The sequence below is a fragment of the Vespula vulgaris genome, chromosome 18 (genome assembly GCF_905475345.1).
Source record: "Vespula vulgaris chromosome 18, iyVesVulg1.1, whole genome shotgun sequence".
NCBI classification, from domain to species: Eukaryota; Metazoa; Arthropoda; class Insecta; order Hymenoptera; family Vespidae; genus Vespula; species Vespula vulgaris.
Window position 1 is genome coordinate 4,095,839 of NC_066603.1, and position 14,768 is coordinate 4,110,606.

The following is a 14,768-nucleotide window of genomic DNA, read 5'->3' on the forward strand; positions in this document are numbered from 1 at the left end:
GTGGAAGCACAACACATGTAGATGCGTTATTTCAAACTCTGCAGAAAAGACATCGAAATGATATTGCGCGTACGATAATAGTTTTTTTTTTTTCTTATGATAAAGAAGCAATTTAAACTGTAATATAACTCGTAAAACGAGATTCCATCATCGTGTCTTTCTTCGACTACTAGAAAGACTTAAAAGTATCAATTATCAATGTCTGCCAAAGTAGGTACATCTCCAAACAGTACCCCGCGGAAGGGACTGTCTTATCTTGCCATTCTGTATCTCTCTCTCCTTAATAATTACGATCCTAATTTCATTTAAAACGGCTTGTGATTCTTTTTTTTTTACTTACATCAAGATGATATCTACTCTACAATTACATAATTTACAAGAGAATATTTGAAATCCGGCCCTACAACAGACACGGGAGGTCATAAAGTTAATCATACACTGTACACTAAATTGAAATTTACAAAAGAAAAAAAAAAGTTAAACAAAATTAAAAACAAAGCAAAAAAGAAAAAGTTAACGTCGCTCACGCTATTTTAATATGCATTTAAATTTCAATTTGTAGCGATTATTTGCCAGCTGTTAAAAAACAGTCACTTTAAAATTCTTTGTTAAATTACCCTCAATCCTCTTCTCGCAGTTACTGTATTATACACGAATATATTAATCGCATCTCTTTCTTGATTCGGGAAACAAGTTCGAATTGTCATGTACGTCGTGCTGTTAAAAAATGTATGGTGCATCTCCTACAAACAGTACATCGATGATATACTATCTTTTTAGCTTGGTCCGATTCATTCTAGAGGAAAATCGAAAAATGTTACATACTTGAATAATCGGTATAATCACATTTAGAAATCTGTGTAATAAAAACACACGTAAGACGATAAAATGATGATAAAGAAGACTTACATTTAGTGTAAAGTGTACGACAACTTGTACACTTAAGCCTCAATAATAGACAATGTAAAGCCTAAATCGTGCAGAAAAGCACAGGCGTGAATAATATAACACTTTCAAGAGTCTCAAGCGTTTTCCAACACGCAAGACCCTTTAGGTATGAAAGCGGGACACGTTGAATCATTTATTGCTATAAGTATAGTCCTTAAATCAACTACCAAACGTAGCTGTCTAAAGTAACATTGTCATAAACGCCATTTTTCACGCTTTGTAGCTGGCTCTCTAATCAATCTCTTAGCGCGTATCTACTTTCTCTTTGTAGTAATAAAAAGCTGCTATCTCTGAAAATAGTTTGACGTTCAAATGAATAACCTTCAATAAAATGAATCCTATATTCAAAGCGCCCGTAATTATAGCACATATTTCTCTTTCTTTCTCTTTTTATCTTTATCTTTCTCTCTTTCTATCTGTCTCATGGATGTTTGCGAAATTTTTATACGCAGTCTCAGTTGAGGTACTTGCGACACCTGCGAGAACCACAGGTACATGGTATCTTGATATCCTCAAATGGAAATTTGTAGTCGTACGTTAACTCCTCTCCTTGAACGATGCGTCGAAGTGCAAAGATTAAAATATGTTTTTTACCTAGGATGTCTACCACTCTTGAATAACAATTTGGCTGCAATATAAATTTGGAAATGTATGTCTCTCTTTCCCTCTCTCTCTCTCTTTCTCTACTCTATTACTTCAGAGCATGCAAGTTAAAATTTCTAATTAAATTAAACCATGCATTTCTGTTTATGTAGATGACTTGCTTCATAAGAATGAGATAAAAATATGTACCTCGCATGAGTGATTGATGAATCTCGCTGCATTTCCTTTCATTGTGGCATCAACAACTAGATGATCGTCGATTTTGAACATGTAACATCCGATATTTTTACTGTCATAGTATTTTTCTCGCTTGTCCGTCAAAGATGCACGAATTACCTGAGTGAATTGTTTTCATATTCATGAATCATTTTGAATATGTATGATTTATATGAAAAAATCAATACATACATACATATATATATATATATATATATATATATATATATATATAGCATGTTATATACATTTATATTCATTTACCTCTCCTGCATACTCAATGACCATTTCTCCAGCTTCGATATCTCTTAAACAGAAAAGACCTCTTCCATGTATGTGCGAATGGTACACTCCAACAGATTCTTTCGATGTTTCTTTAAGTATCCTAAAGCGCATTGCCATTGGTAAATTCGTGCTCGTTACCCGTCTATAGATATAAACAAAACATAACATTTAAAAAATTTGTACATACATTATGCGGAGTTATGAAGAATTTGACATAAATAAAATTGAGCAAACTTGTAAACATTACCTTGATTCTGCTTCTGAGATAGCAATCATTTTTGGTTGCTGTCTATGCCTCGATGCCAACCAACTGAACATATCATGCACTTTTCTAGCCTTAAATGGCTCTGCACGAGCTGCACCATTATCACATGCTGCTAGAAGATCATTCTCCGTTTCACTGGATATTGTTGGTGTCAAGTTATGAAATTTGGGTTTATATTTAGTGCATCTATTGACACCTGGTAACTGCTCGACTAGATATACTGTCGCATTATTTTCTAGTCCAAGATTTTCAGAAAGAGGATTATGCGGTAAAGGAGGCAAATTGTGAGCCTTTCGAGCATTTTGCACAGCTTGGAAAACCATATCCCACACTTCAGACATCGAAGATGCAGTATGCGTAAACCCATCTTGAGATTTGATTTCATACATTAGACTTGGTCCTTTCGAACAACTTTTCTGCACTTGTGGATTTGAAGTTTCTTTCTGAGGAAGTTTCATAGACTTTGTAATTATTCTAGGTTTTTTTACAGCAACTGGAGGATTTTTCTTCAATACGTTTACTTTGTTATCTATATTCTTCACTTTTTCTTCTATTTTATTTGTTTTTAACGTAAACGTTTTAATCGGTAAAAGTTGTAAGGACGTTATTTGCGGTACTTGCTTTGTCGGTAATATCTCCACTGATGTTACTTGCGGTGATTTTTTATTTTGCGTTATTGCTTTCATATTGTGCCTAATTTTGTAAGAACCATCTTGCAATTGCTTTTGTAATACGATCTTCAACGATGTACTGTGCAATTTTTCTTTATCGAGTTCCAATTTGAGATTGTCCTTAACTTTTTCCATAGCTTCTGTATTCAATTTGCGTGTTTCCGTCATACCGTTAACTTCGCTTTCAGATTTTTTCATTGGAACGATACTTTCGATGATCTGTCTTTTAGATTCTGTATTCGTCAGCTCAATGGGTGATTTTATAATAGGTTTAGTTGGTTCTTCCATAACGATTTCTTCTTTTTCTACAGGTTTAATAAGGTCTTGTTTCGGTGTAACAGCCTGCATTGGCAAAACCCTATTCATGGGTCTGCTCGTTGGTACATTGCTCATAGTCATTGTTATTTTATTTTGAACATTACAACTAGTTATAACTGGATTACTACTCGTGCTTACATTGATACCGTTAGAATTTGATACATTACCGCTATAACTATTATGCACATTATTTACATCATGATTCAATTTATTTACAATTATATTCCTCTGTGTTATGCAATGATTAGGTAAGGGCAGTATTTTAGATGATATGCTAGCCTTTATCATGCTGGTATTTTCTGATACATGTTTCGAATCAAAATATGGTCTGACACTGTTACTAATAATCTGTTCCGTGTCGAAAGAAGTTGTTTCTTTTTGTTCAGTGATCTTCCATGATCCACAATTCAATTGTATGCCTGGATGTGAAGCTGGACTTGGACGTACTGCAACTCTTGGAATAGTTGGCATTGTTTGTTGTAAGGGTTTAGGAGGCGATGTTATTCTTGGTGTAATCGTGATAGAAGTTTCGGACGAACATACATCTGGTATTTGCACTGGATCTGCAAGTGCTTCTACTACTGTCCTACAGGGCGACGGCGATATAGAATTACACGCGATCGAGGCAAAATTTTGTTCGATGCTAGCGGGAATATTGATTTGTGGTGTTACGACCGTGTCTACTACTGGTGTATGTTGACTGACCACGACATAACCACCAGGTACGCCAGTTACCGCCGATACGTTCGGTACGTTCCCCATGGCTTGTACATTTGATACATTTGGTACACTAGGTATATTAGGTACAGTAGCTACGCTAGGTGCAGTAGGTGCACTCAGTACACTGGGTACGGTGGGTATACTAGGTACACTAGGTACACTAGGCACGCTAGGTACACTAGATACGCTAGGTATGCTGGGTACAGCAGGTACTGTAGGTACACTCGGCACAGTAGGCAAGCCCGTTACATTAGGTACACCTGGTATACTCTGTACTGCTTCAACTGCCGTTACAGTTGGTACTCCAGAAACAGATTGAACGTCTACGATAGGTTCCATAAGTTTAGAAGCCTGAAAAACTTGCGTTGTTGTCTGATAACTGCTTGCTAAGACTTGCGGTACTGCTCCAGTCATGAACTGACTCGAAGACATTACGGTATTACTCACTATTGTTTCTAAACCATAATACATGGGCTGATTAGAAACAAACATACTTCCCGTTGAATCTGTAAACATCTCTAATGTTGGAGTAGAACTCAATAACAACTGTTCCGATGATATTACACCGCATTGTATTGCACTTGGTTGCTGTTGTATAATAGTTCCCAAGACTGTTGGTTGGGTCTGTGCAATTTGTACGCTTGGTAATATTGATATTCCTCCATTTTGTAATGCTAGTAAATTATCAGATGGCGTTTGTATGTATGTACCTGGAACTAACTGATTAGTTGTTATAAATTGTGGTTTGAATCCAGTTTCATGTTGACCACTGATAGCAGTTATATACTGCAAATTTTGTCCAGACTGCTGTTGTAGAGTTTCAACATATGCAGACATAATACTTGGCGAAGGAACTTGTTGCAAGATTACTGTTGGACCATTGGGCCTTTGAGTCTGTTGTAACTGAATCACAGGAGTACTAGTTTGCATTGGCTGAAGTCTAGTAGGCCCACTATGCGATTGCACGGAATTCTTCATAACATGCGATTTGATATTTTTTGCACGAGGTCTAGCAGCACGAGCTGATTTTGATTTTGTTACTCTTGATATTTGAATATTTGTCAATGACGCATCATTTGTTGCAGTTTGTACGCCAGTAGATGAAAATGTTGGCGATATTTGTGGACTTGGAACGCTTTGAGAACTTGTACTATCTGGAGAGCTTATTGGCATATTCACCAAAGTTTGTGTAATACAAGAGTCGTTGGAGATCGATGGAGGATCTGTTATTTCCGTTATCTGAACGGTACTTTCTTGAGGTAATACTGTGGCATTTGGTAATGTCGCTGTCGTTCTAGTATATTGAGTCTGCACGATCATATCGTTAGACGTTAATACTGTTTGATGAACAGTTTCTACAGTAGCACGAGTGTGTAATTGTGGTGTAATAATTGCTTGAGCAATTGGTTCTATTTGGATTCCTGGATGAGGCGATGGTACAGAGGCTTCTATAGGCGATGTAGCTTGTATTTCAGTATATTCCGATGAAAGTGTGTGTCCTTCTGACGGAGAAAGAGTTATAAATTGTGGAGACACCGATCCAATATTTGGAGAAAATCTGGAATCTGGGGATGCTAATTTATTATCCATAATTTCAGAATCACTATCGCTCGTAATCATAATATCACAGTTAATTAGATGTCTATTATAACTATCTTGTGTTCTATATGTGCAACGACATCTTTCACAAGTTACAGGTTTTTCAGTGCGATCGATTGGAGGATCATAATGTGGAATGACATTGGCTATTTCATTCTCAGCATGTTTAGGAGACGTACATTCGTCGTCACTAGAAACGTCATCTGCTCCGTCTAATTGCGGAATTTGTAAATTTAATTTGAGATCTTTCCCTTTGAAAAAATTCGATTTATGCTGTATAGATTTTGAAACATGAGAGAAATTATCTTTGTCATTTTCTTTTCGCGTATCATTGTGGGATAAATGTGACCTGAGAAGACCGAAAATTCTTCGTGAATGTTGTACATTTGAAGGGTGTATAAACAAATTTAAATCTTTTTCCTTGGATAAGATCCACTCGTTATCATCACACGAAGATTCATCGTTGATACCATCCAATTGAGGAATGGATAAGTGTTCAGATCTTTCCAAAGATGTTTTTTCCTCTATATTATATTCAGGAGAACTACATTCGCTAGCACTACTTGGATCGGCAGAACCATCCACTTGTAATATACGAGGCTGTTGTCTTGCGTGCCAAAAGAGTCTTTTATGTTCCTTTCCGTCGTCTCTCGAAGGCAACACGTGACGATTAATGCCACTCGAATCCTCAATACAATACTTTATTTCACGTACCGAATCAGATATAATGTTAGGAGTATTTGCTCTGCCCACGGTGACCATTATACTCTCAGGAATTCGTAATTCATGTATCATAGACGTATGTTCATTTTGGGCATCAAGTACCATTACACTAGTTTCGGTAGATTTTCCTGCCGTGTTTCTAGGTAATTTTCTCCTTTTTATACTAGGACCATAAGTGTTATCCAACTTGCAACTCCAAGTAAGACTGCAAGATCTCTGATGATGCCTCGGGCCTCCTACTATTAGTGAATTATTTGATATTACTTCTGATTTGGAGCGTTTCAATTCTCTACCACCACGCTTTTGACTTTTGGAATTGAATAAATCATCCATAAAATCCTGAACAGAAGTCTTTGTTTCTAAATGTACCCACAGATCGTTATGCGTTCCTAATTCTAATAAAGAGGGATCCATTTTTGAAATTTTACTCTCCGCTGGTTTGGATGATTCCGCTACCTCAGAAGATAGCATATCATCCTTAAATAAATCGTTCGTGAAAGTGCCGTCATTCTTCAGATCCATAGTTAAAAAGTCCTCAATTGTCATTTTCGGAAAAATATCTTGCATGGAAATTCCATCCAACAGATCATGGGGTAAATCCTCAAAAATAGCTTCTTCCAATTCAGGAGGTAACAAATCTGTATTGTTTTGCTCAGCTAAATTTTCATCGACTTCTTTACTACATACGGTATCCAATAATGCATCCAAAGTTTGTTTTACAACTAAATATTCAACTTTATGCTTATCCGTTGACAGATCTTCCTTCCTTTGCTCTTTGGAATGATCAATGGTAATGTTATTTTCTAAATCAGCCGATACTTCTGGCACAAATACTTGCACGTACGTTCTAATATAATATCTTACGATTTTAAATGGATTTACAGTGGACCAGTATAGCCGTGAACACTTATAATCGCAAGGTATTATTTTTTCGACTGTATCAGAAAATTCTGGTACTATCGTGCCTAAGCAATCGATTATCAACGAGCCGATCATCACTTTGACTTTATTTGGTTCTACATACTTTTTCTTCTTACGGTCGAGTTCGACGTACACTGGCCTCTTTAAACTAAAATCAGCTTCGTTATGTAGCGGTTTATGCGTCGAGTTGTTTAAATGCAAAAAGCAAAATACTGTTTTGTCATCATTAAAAGCAAGACCGATATTTCTTGCGCAAGGGTAATGGAAAGTGTTGTTACAATTTTTTGCACAGCATCCTATGCTCGCTCCTTTTTTACCACATTCACTGCAACGAATTAAACGTCCTCTTGAGATAGCACTGTGAACATTCTGCAAGGAACCATCAATTTCTTCAAATACTTCGTTCGACCATAATGCACAATTTGCATGGACCCATTCATTCTGTCCACAATATAGAAGTCTACCTTCCTTCGTTTCTTGGCCATCACCTAATCCCTTACACAAACAACATGACCTGCTATCTTCTTGATTAGCGCTGTACGAATTCAATGATTTCGCTGCAACAACTTTGGAACCTTTTATTGTTTCTTCTTTATTCGCGTCTACAACGGAATCGTCCGATTTCTGTATCGACGAATCGTTATTTTCATCGACATCTATAGTCGAAGCGGGTGCGTCACCAGTCTTATGGTCAGCTTTAGAATTTTTCGGTACAAACCATGGAAATACTTCTTGTAAAGTTTCGTGATATGCGTCCATCAAATCTTTGATATCAGTACGATTAATTACGTGCTCCATATCTGCATGAAATTGAATCAATGATTTATATTCGTTATTGTTAACTTTTTGTTTAACAGTCATTAGCGTGGGCGATGGTCTCACGATAATTTGTTGTTCCGTACAATGACAGTCTGAAAGTTCACCTAATTTCTCGTTGGTGGATTCCTGATTACGAGTCATATCTTTTTTATCAACATCCAGTGCATCTTTAGGGATACAATTCTTTACCCTCACTGTACATTCTTTCAAGTGAAACTTTTGTCGAAGACGACGCAAGCCTTTTCTCGTTGATCCCTCCGTTGGTTGTTCCTCCAATTCGGATTTGTTTGATAAATCAGATTTCAAACTGGAGACCGAACTATGTTCTCCACTTCCAGTTAAGTCATCAGATTCATCCGACGTGGCAATCTCTTTACCGTTTGTACCATTCATCTCGGTTTTGTCCTCGAGAAGATCTATTTTCTTTGCAGTTGAAACTGACTTACAGAAACATTCTTTCTTAGGACTCCACTTTAACGCGGCACAAACTTTCCGATTCTTACTCAACGATTTGATCACACCGATGAGTCCAGCTTTAAGTTCTGCTTCAACGGCATTTCTCCAAACGGAATTTGGATTGTCGGAACATTGTTGGCAGGTAAATTCGATGGAATCTGGAAGATAACTAAGAATCTGATATTTTTCATCCGAGAGACCCTCGCAACGAGCGTGAACCCAGCAAGAACATTCACTACACTCCATCATCTGGAAATATATTTTAAACCGTGTATAATTTAACAAACTAGCGATCTACGCACGGCAAACTATTTCCTCTAATACTTACTTTAGTATCAAAATCATTTTCATTGTAACATTTTTGACATAATGGGCAATAGTTTCCTTGTTGCCTCAATTTAAAGCACATGGAACATAAAGGTAAGTTGCCTACGTGAACGTTTACACCCTCGCTACCACAACTTTTACACTTGATGCAACTTTGACACACATAAGGTCTATCTGGATTATAAAGTCTAGAACTGATACCAGATTTCAAAAGACACGTGTGATGAAATGATTGACGACAACGAATACAAGATAATTTTGGACCAAATCTTAAATGGCAGGATTGACATATCGTACACCTTGGACAGCACCAATTTGGTTGTGAACAAATACTCCATTCACTGGGTTCCAAACAAAAAGCGTGGTATGGTTCGCAACAACATTGACAGTAAATCAGCTGGAAGAAATTAATACATAAAAAACATTGCGATATAGTACACATTAAATGACATATATTGCTTGAATTTTTCATACATACCGGTTCTTTTCCGGCACTCCCGCAAAGGAAACAAATGGCAGGAACGTGAAATAATTCTGAACCAATGAGAGCAAAACCTTTTGCCCCAACTTCTGTAGGATCATATTGCTCCCAGAAATCTATAGACACTGTATGTGACGTTTCCAGATTAGTTTTTGAAATCTGTAATTTAAAATATTTCACTTTAGTATACGCATCAAGGCTTTTTAAACAGTAGACTTAAAAATCTACTTACCATTGAAAGATTAGACACGGGCATATTTTGCTGTGACTTTCCCTTTCTCGAATAGGATTGTTGTACAGTATTAACATTTGTATTATGATTATTCTCATCGCTATCCTTGCAAATTTCCTTATCTTTCGAATTATCGCTTTTCTTATCAACCACATTAGCTTGTTTCGTAACTGCTTTTGGACTATGGCTATTATTTTCCGATTCCTCTTTACTATCCAAAGAAGGAAAAGTCGCTATTGGTTGTCCAAGAGCAACGCTTGCGCTTCGACAAACATGCTTTACTCTTGGTCCTTTTAATTCGAGTTTCTGCCTAAGAGGTTGTGGACGGTGATTTATCTGTGGCGAAGGAAGTATGGGATTTTTGATTTTCTTCCGTACTTTAATTCGATTGTGCTTTCTTCTTTTTTTATTTGGCGATGTACTCATTACAGCATCAACTGCAATTAATAAGTTTATAAATAAATTTGAAGTTTCATAACGCGGATTTAAAGAACGTAATTAATTATTTAATTGAAAAATTCATATCCTTACATTTCTCAAGTTTTGTATAAAGAAAACCACCTGTACACTGATAAGCAGTTTTTTGACCTAATTCGATATTCTTCCAACTCATCGCAGACTTGAATAAGTTTTTTTCCAAACTATCTTCCGCTGGCCAGCTTATTTTGCATGGTGGCGACTTTTGACCTTGACAATCGCTTTCATCTTGACCTAATAATGCTGATGTACTTAAAGGATCTCGCATCATAGGTGGCAACATGGAATTCAAACCAGATCTCAACGTAGCAGGTATATTATAACACTTGAGACACATTTTTAACCAACAAGCCGGACATCTAGCCTTATAAACACAGCGCATGAGATTCCATTGATGACTTCTAACAACGGGTGGTACAAGACACAATCCATCGCCTTTGTGACACTGGAGAAAAGGAAGAGGACTATTTGTTGACTTAGCACAAGCTTGTCGTTTAATCATTTTACTAATAAATTTACGACAAGATTCACAACTGTGAATTCCAAACTTTCGTGCTTGCTTGACAAATCTATAAAACCGTACTGCACCACAAACACCACATTTTATAGTTCCTGTCAACCCTGTAAATGAACAAGCAGACCATACGTAAAGTATGTAAATAGTGTGATTAATTAGATTATTAATAATGTGATAATAATCTTTAAATACCTAAGTTTGTGCTTCCATTAGAATTAGTATTAGTACTTGTTACAGAAAATGGGCCTTCTGTTCCACCCACACATTTATTATCCAATTTTAATCTTGCTTTTCTTAAAATAACTTTCCCTCCGTTCAATTTTATTCCCGACCATTCAGATTGTTCATCCTCTGTGTGATTACTGTGATCACTTCCACTTTCGGACAAAGTACTTTCTGTATCAAAATTATCTGAATTACTTTCGACTGTTTTGTCGTCTTTATTCAGACAACATTGTTCTTCTGTACTATTATTTTCTGTTAATTTTGTATTATTTTGTGTATTATTTGGACTATTTGCATCGTGGAATACTTCACACTGAGTTCCTGATCTTGTTTGAACTCTGGAAGACTCATAATTTGGAACATTGATATCAGGAAGAACTTTTGTAGGAACAGATGTCTGTTTATTGTTTCTGGAAATGGTTGACTTAGGGCTTTGTACAGTTCCACTTGTATTCTCTGAGCTATCATGCTTAGCATCCGATTCATTAGACAAGCTGTTGGTTAGTTTTATTTTAGCGGATGTGTTATTATTTTTCTTTGCTTCTTTTACTATAGGCTTAGACACTTGTACATCTTGTCTTGAATCAGAGAATTTTGTAGAATTTTTCGTTGGTTGACTTGTGATTTGGTTATTCGAAGCTGTACGCTGAACTATTTTTTTACTCTTATTTTTTATCTCTTCAATTTTTAATTTTGTATGTAATAAATTAATAGCTTCCTCTTTTGACTTTGATTCTTGATTGTTTAATTTGTTTACAGCAAATCTAGCTTTTTTAACATGTACATTAATATCATTTTCATTATGCTCTGTACCAGAAATATCTTCTAATTCTTCTATGAATCGTTTATTAGGTTTTATAACTCTCGACGAATGTGCACTGCGTATAGGTAATATAAATTTTCTTACAGTATTGGATTTATCACCAGACTGTACTATAGCATTACGTACATTGCTGCTATTAGATTTTGCTCTTTGTAACAATCTTTTAGCAGTACTATTGCGTAGTTGTCTAGTACGTTGGTGTTGGTCTAGGATAGCATTCACCGACTTCAATACTGGAGTTTTCATAAAATTTGAAAATTTGATATTATTACAATTTCTTCGAGTTTTGGGTCTATTAATTTTTGAAGTCCTGTTACAATCCGATGTAGTTAGATCTTTTTTAACGTTTTCATTTGATTCAGAATTAGTATCGCACAATTTTTCTATATTATTTTCCATATCCATGGAAGAATTTTTGACGTTTGTAATATCTTTATTAGAGCTAGATTGTAAAACATGATTTTTAACCTTAACGGAAGGAGCTTTATTATTTGTAGTTTCGGTACCATGTTGCTGTGTTTTTATATAAGACACAGAAAGATTAGCCTCTTTAGTGCTAAAACCATGGAATGGCGGATGTTCCTGCAAAAATAATTATACTTTCAACGAAAAAATAAAATATGATATACAGTCGTGCAAAGAATCAACAAAGTTATCGACTGTACATACAACAAGATACTACATTAAGATAAACAATGTATTTTGACATCGAATAAATATATTATATAAAAAAAAAGATCATAAAAATTATAACGTAACAGAGATAAAAATTTTGGTGAGTTACTTCAAAGGTGCAACACAATTTGTGAACTGTATGGACGAAGAATCTTTTACAGAGTCATTGACACTTTCTACCATAGCAATATATCAGTGAACGCGACAAACACTCTACCACTTCGAGGCCGTAACTCCTTTCTAAAACATTAACCTTCATTACACAGTCGAATCTTGGCATTTTTCCGACAATCAAATAAACGCCGTATGCGTTTCATAGGACGCTCACGATGCAAACGTGATGGTAAGTGTCAAATACGATAAATTTTAAGATCGGTAACGATAATACGAGGTTCACAATACATCGTGAACAAGATCAAACTGTAAATTTACCTTCTCGTTGTCACCAAATGTTTCGTTGAACAGGGAAAGTCCGTAGTAGATGTTCTCGGCGACGGTTACCGAATCGTTTTGGACAGTCTCGGGCTGACCGAGAACTTTTATCCGTTTCCTGGTCACCGTTTTCGGCGGCTTCCCCGGAAACTTGGACCTTCCCATGTTCACACTTTTCAACGATCAACCTCAACCTCACAACGAAATTCTGTTTCCATTTTACGTGATTTTGCCCAGCCGAGGTGCCTCAACCGAACACCAACGAATATTTAACACACACGAAACTTGCAACCTTCGTCGATCATCGGTTACATTCGGACGAATTCGTCAATGACCGCGAAATACGCGCGTACTGTCAAACCAAAACTTACTAATATTAAGATGAGATATACCCCGTTTAACGTCCTCTGTGAACTGTCAAATCGTGAACGAATAAACAACCTGAAAGAACGAAAATTTTCTAGAATTTACAATTCATTTGACATCGATCAACGCTTATCCTTGAATTTAATCATTGTTTTATGTTTACGTGATTGCGTTAGTAATCAACTTTAAGAATCTCGCATCAACGTATATTACAAAGAACCCTAGATCATATTGGAAAGAGACAGAATACGAGGTTTCATCGTAGGGCGAACTCTCATATAACCTACCATCAGCGCCGCCTACTGTGAACGCGAAGTATCAATGACGTTCAAGCACTCTGCGTGATTAATTCAAAAAACAAAAAATGTTGAACGTATCCATATGAAATAATCGTGAAAGGAGTTGACTATTGTTTAATATTCAACAAAATAATATTTTTCTTTGGTATAACCGTAGATTAAATACTGTTTTACGTATACATAGATACATGCATGCATGCATCCATACATACATACATACACATACAGACATAAATGCATACATACATGCATCCATACATACATACATACATACATACATACATACATACATACATACATACATACATACATACATACATACATACATACATACATACATACATACATACATACATACATACGTACATACGTACATACGTACATACGTATACACATACATGCATACATGCATATATCTTACCCATTAATAAATTGAACAACAAAAATGTGCTTACCTTCTTAAGGTTATGTATTCATATTTTGTCACGATGGTTAATCGTCGATATATCGAATATTAAGCAAGATAATATCGAGTTGATACTTTTCGAATGATCGAATTTCAAAATTTGTGCGGATATATTCGTTATGAAAAAAAAAGAAATTCGATCCTAGAAAGGATGATCATTCGGTTAGTCGAACGATGACAAAAAGGTTTATCTATCTCGATCATTTCACTTGAAACGGTTGGCCGGGTTTGGTATCGATCGTATTCGTTGAAATTGGTCAGCTAGTCGGCTAGAAGGATGTAATAGAACTAGAAGATCTACCCTTACATTTTCGTTCTTTTGCATTGCATTCTCTCCTTGTACCGGTGCATTGACTCGCGTTTCTTGATCGTATAGATCAGAGCGTGCGATCCTAGAAGAATAATAAGACGCATGGGACTCGAACGACTGCACCGTTCGACGTGCATAAGATGGACAGAGAGAGAAGGGGGGAGTAGAGAGGAAGAAAGAGAGGGAGAGAGAAGACGCGCCAAGATCACGAACACTTTTACGGATTAATAACTTCTCTCACATTCATGTCCATGCGTACGTTGGATGAACGTGTATTGGAAAGAGCGTGAGAGAAAAGAGTAAAGAAAGATAAATAGATAGAAATCTAACGAGGAAAAGAGATAACCACTCGTTCTTTACATTTGCTGAGAGTCTCTATTATCCATATCTTGTCTGGACATAAGAAAAAGAAAATTATTCTTTTATTAGTCTCTTCGTACCTCCTACTCTCCTTAATTTACGAAAAAATTTAATATGCCTCGGTTTGACCGGGAATAAAAAAGATGAAGAAAGAGGGGAAGAGAGAGAAAGAGAGAGAGAGAGAGAGAGAAAGAAAAGAGAGAGAAAAAGAGGAGAGAAGAAAACAGAGAGGGA

At 36.2% G+C, this 14,768-nt stretch overlaps 1 protein-coding gene and 1 long non-coding RNA gene across 4 annotated transcripts; one reads left to right on the plus strand and one right to left on the minus strand.

Annotated features, from left to right (window-relative positions):
- Positions 1-487: 487 nt before the first annotated feature.
- On the minus strand, positions 488-12,898 carry LOC127070332 (histone-lysine N-methyltransferase trithorax). Of its 3 annotated transcripts, XR_007784468.1 has the most exons (11): positions 12,734-12,898; positions 10,771-12,208; positions 10,116-10,682; positions 9,585-10,021; positions 9,350-9,511; positions 8,873-9,268; positions 2,300-8,793; positions 2,032-2,194; positions 1,741-1,887; positions 910-1,576; positions 488-796 (listed from the first exon to the last, which is right to left on the minus strand). XR_007784468.1 is itself a non-coding variant. In XM_051008137.1 (10 exons), the coding sequence occupies exons 1-10, from the start codon at positions 12,896-12,898 to the stop codon at positions 1,403-1,405; spliced, it is 10,143 nt and encodes a 3,380-aa protein (XP_050864094.1). In that variant the 3' UTR covers positions 488-1,402. The 3 variants fall into 3 exon arrangements, 1 of the variants encoding a protein (XP_050864094.1); XR_007784469.1 differs by lacking the exon at positions 8,873-9,268; XM_051008137.1 differs by having other exon boundaries at positions 488-1,576.
- On the plus strand, positions 12,402-13,189 carry LOC127070364 (uncharacterized). Its single transcript, XR_007784484.1, has 2 exons — positions 12,402-12,644; positions 12,767-13,189. It is a non-coding gene; the product is annotated as an uncharacterized LOC127070364 (long non-coding RNA).
- Positions 13,190-14,768: the final 1,579 nt, after the last annotated feature.

What these genes read in the sequence shown, in the direction of transcription:
- LOC127070332 (XM_051008137.1), bottom strand. Translation starts at nt 12,898, where the DNA reads ATGGGAAGGTCCAAGTTTCCGGGGAAGCCGCCGAAAACGGTGACCAGG. An exon ending in TTATACAAAACTTGAGAAAT is followed by an intron (nt 10,022 to 10,115) that starts GTAAGGATATGA and finishes TATTAATTGCAG; the next exon opens with TTGATGCTGTAATGAGTACA. An exon ending in ATCTCAGAAGCAGAATCAAG is followed by an intron (nt 2,195 to 2,299) that starts GTAATGTTTACA and finishes TTATATCTATAG; the next exon opens with ACGGGTAACGAGCACGAATT.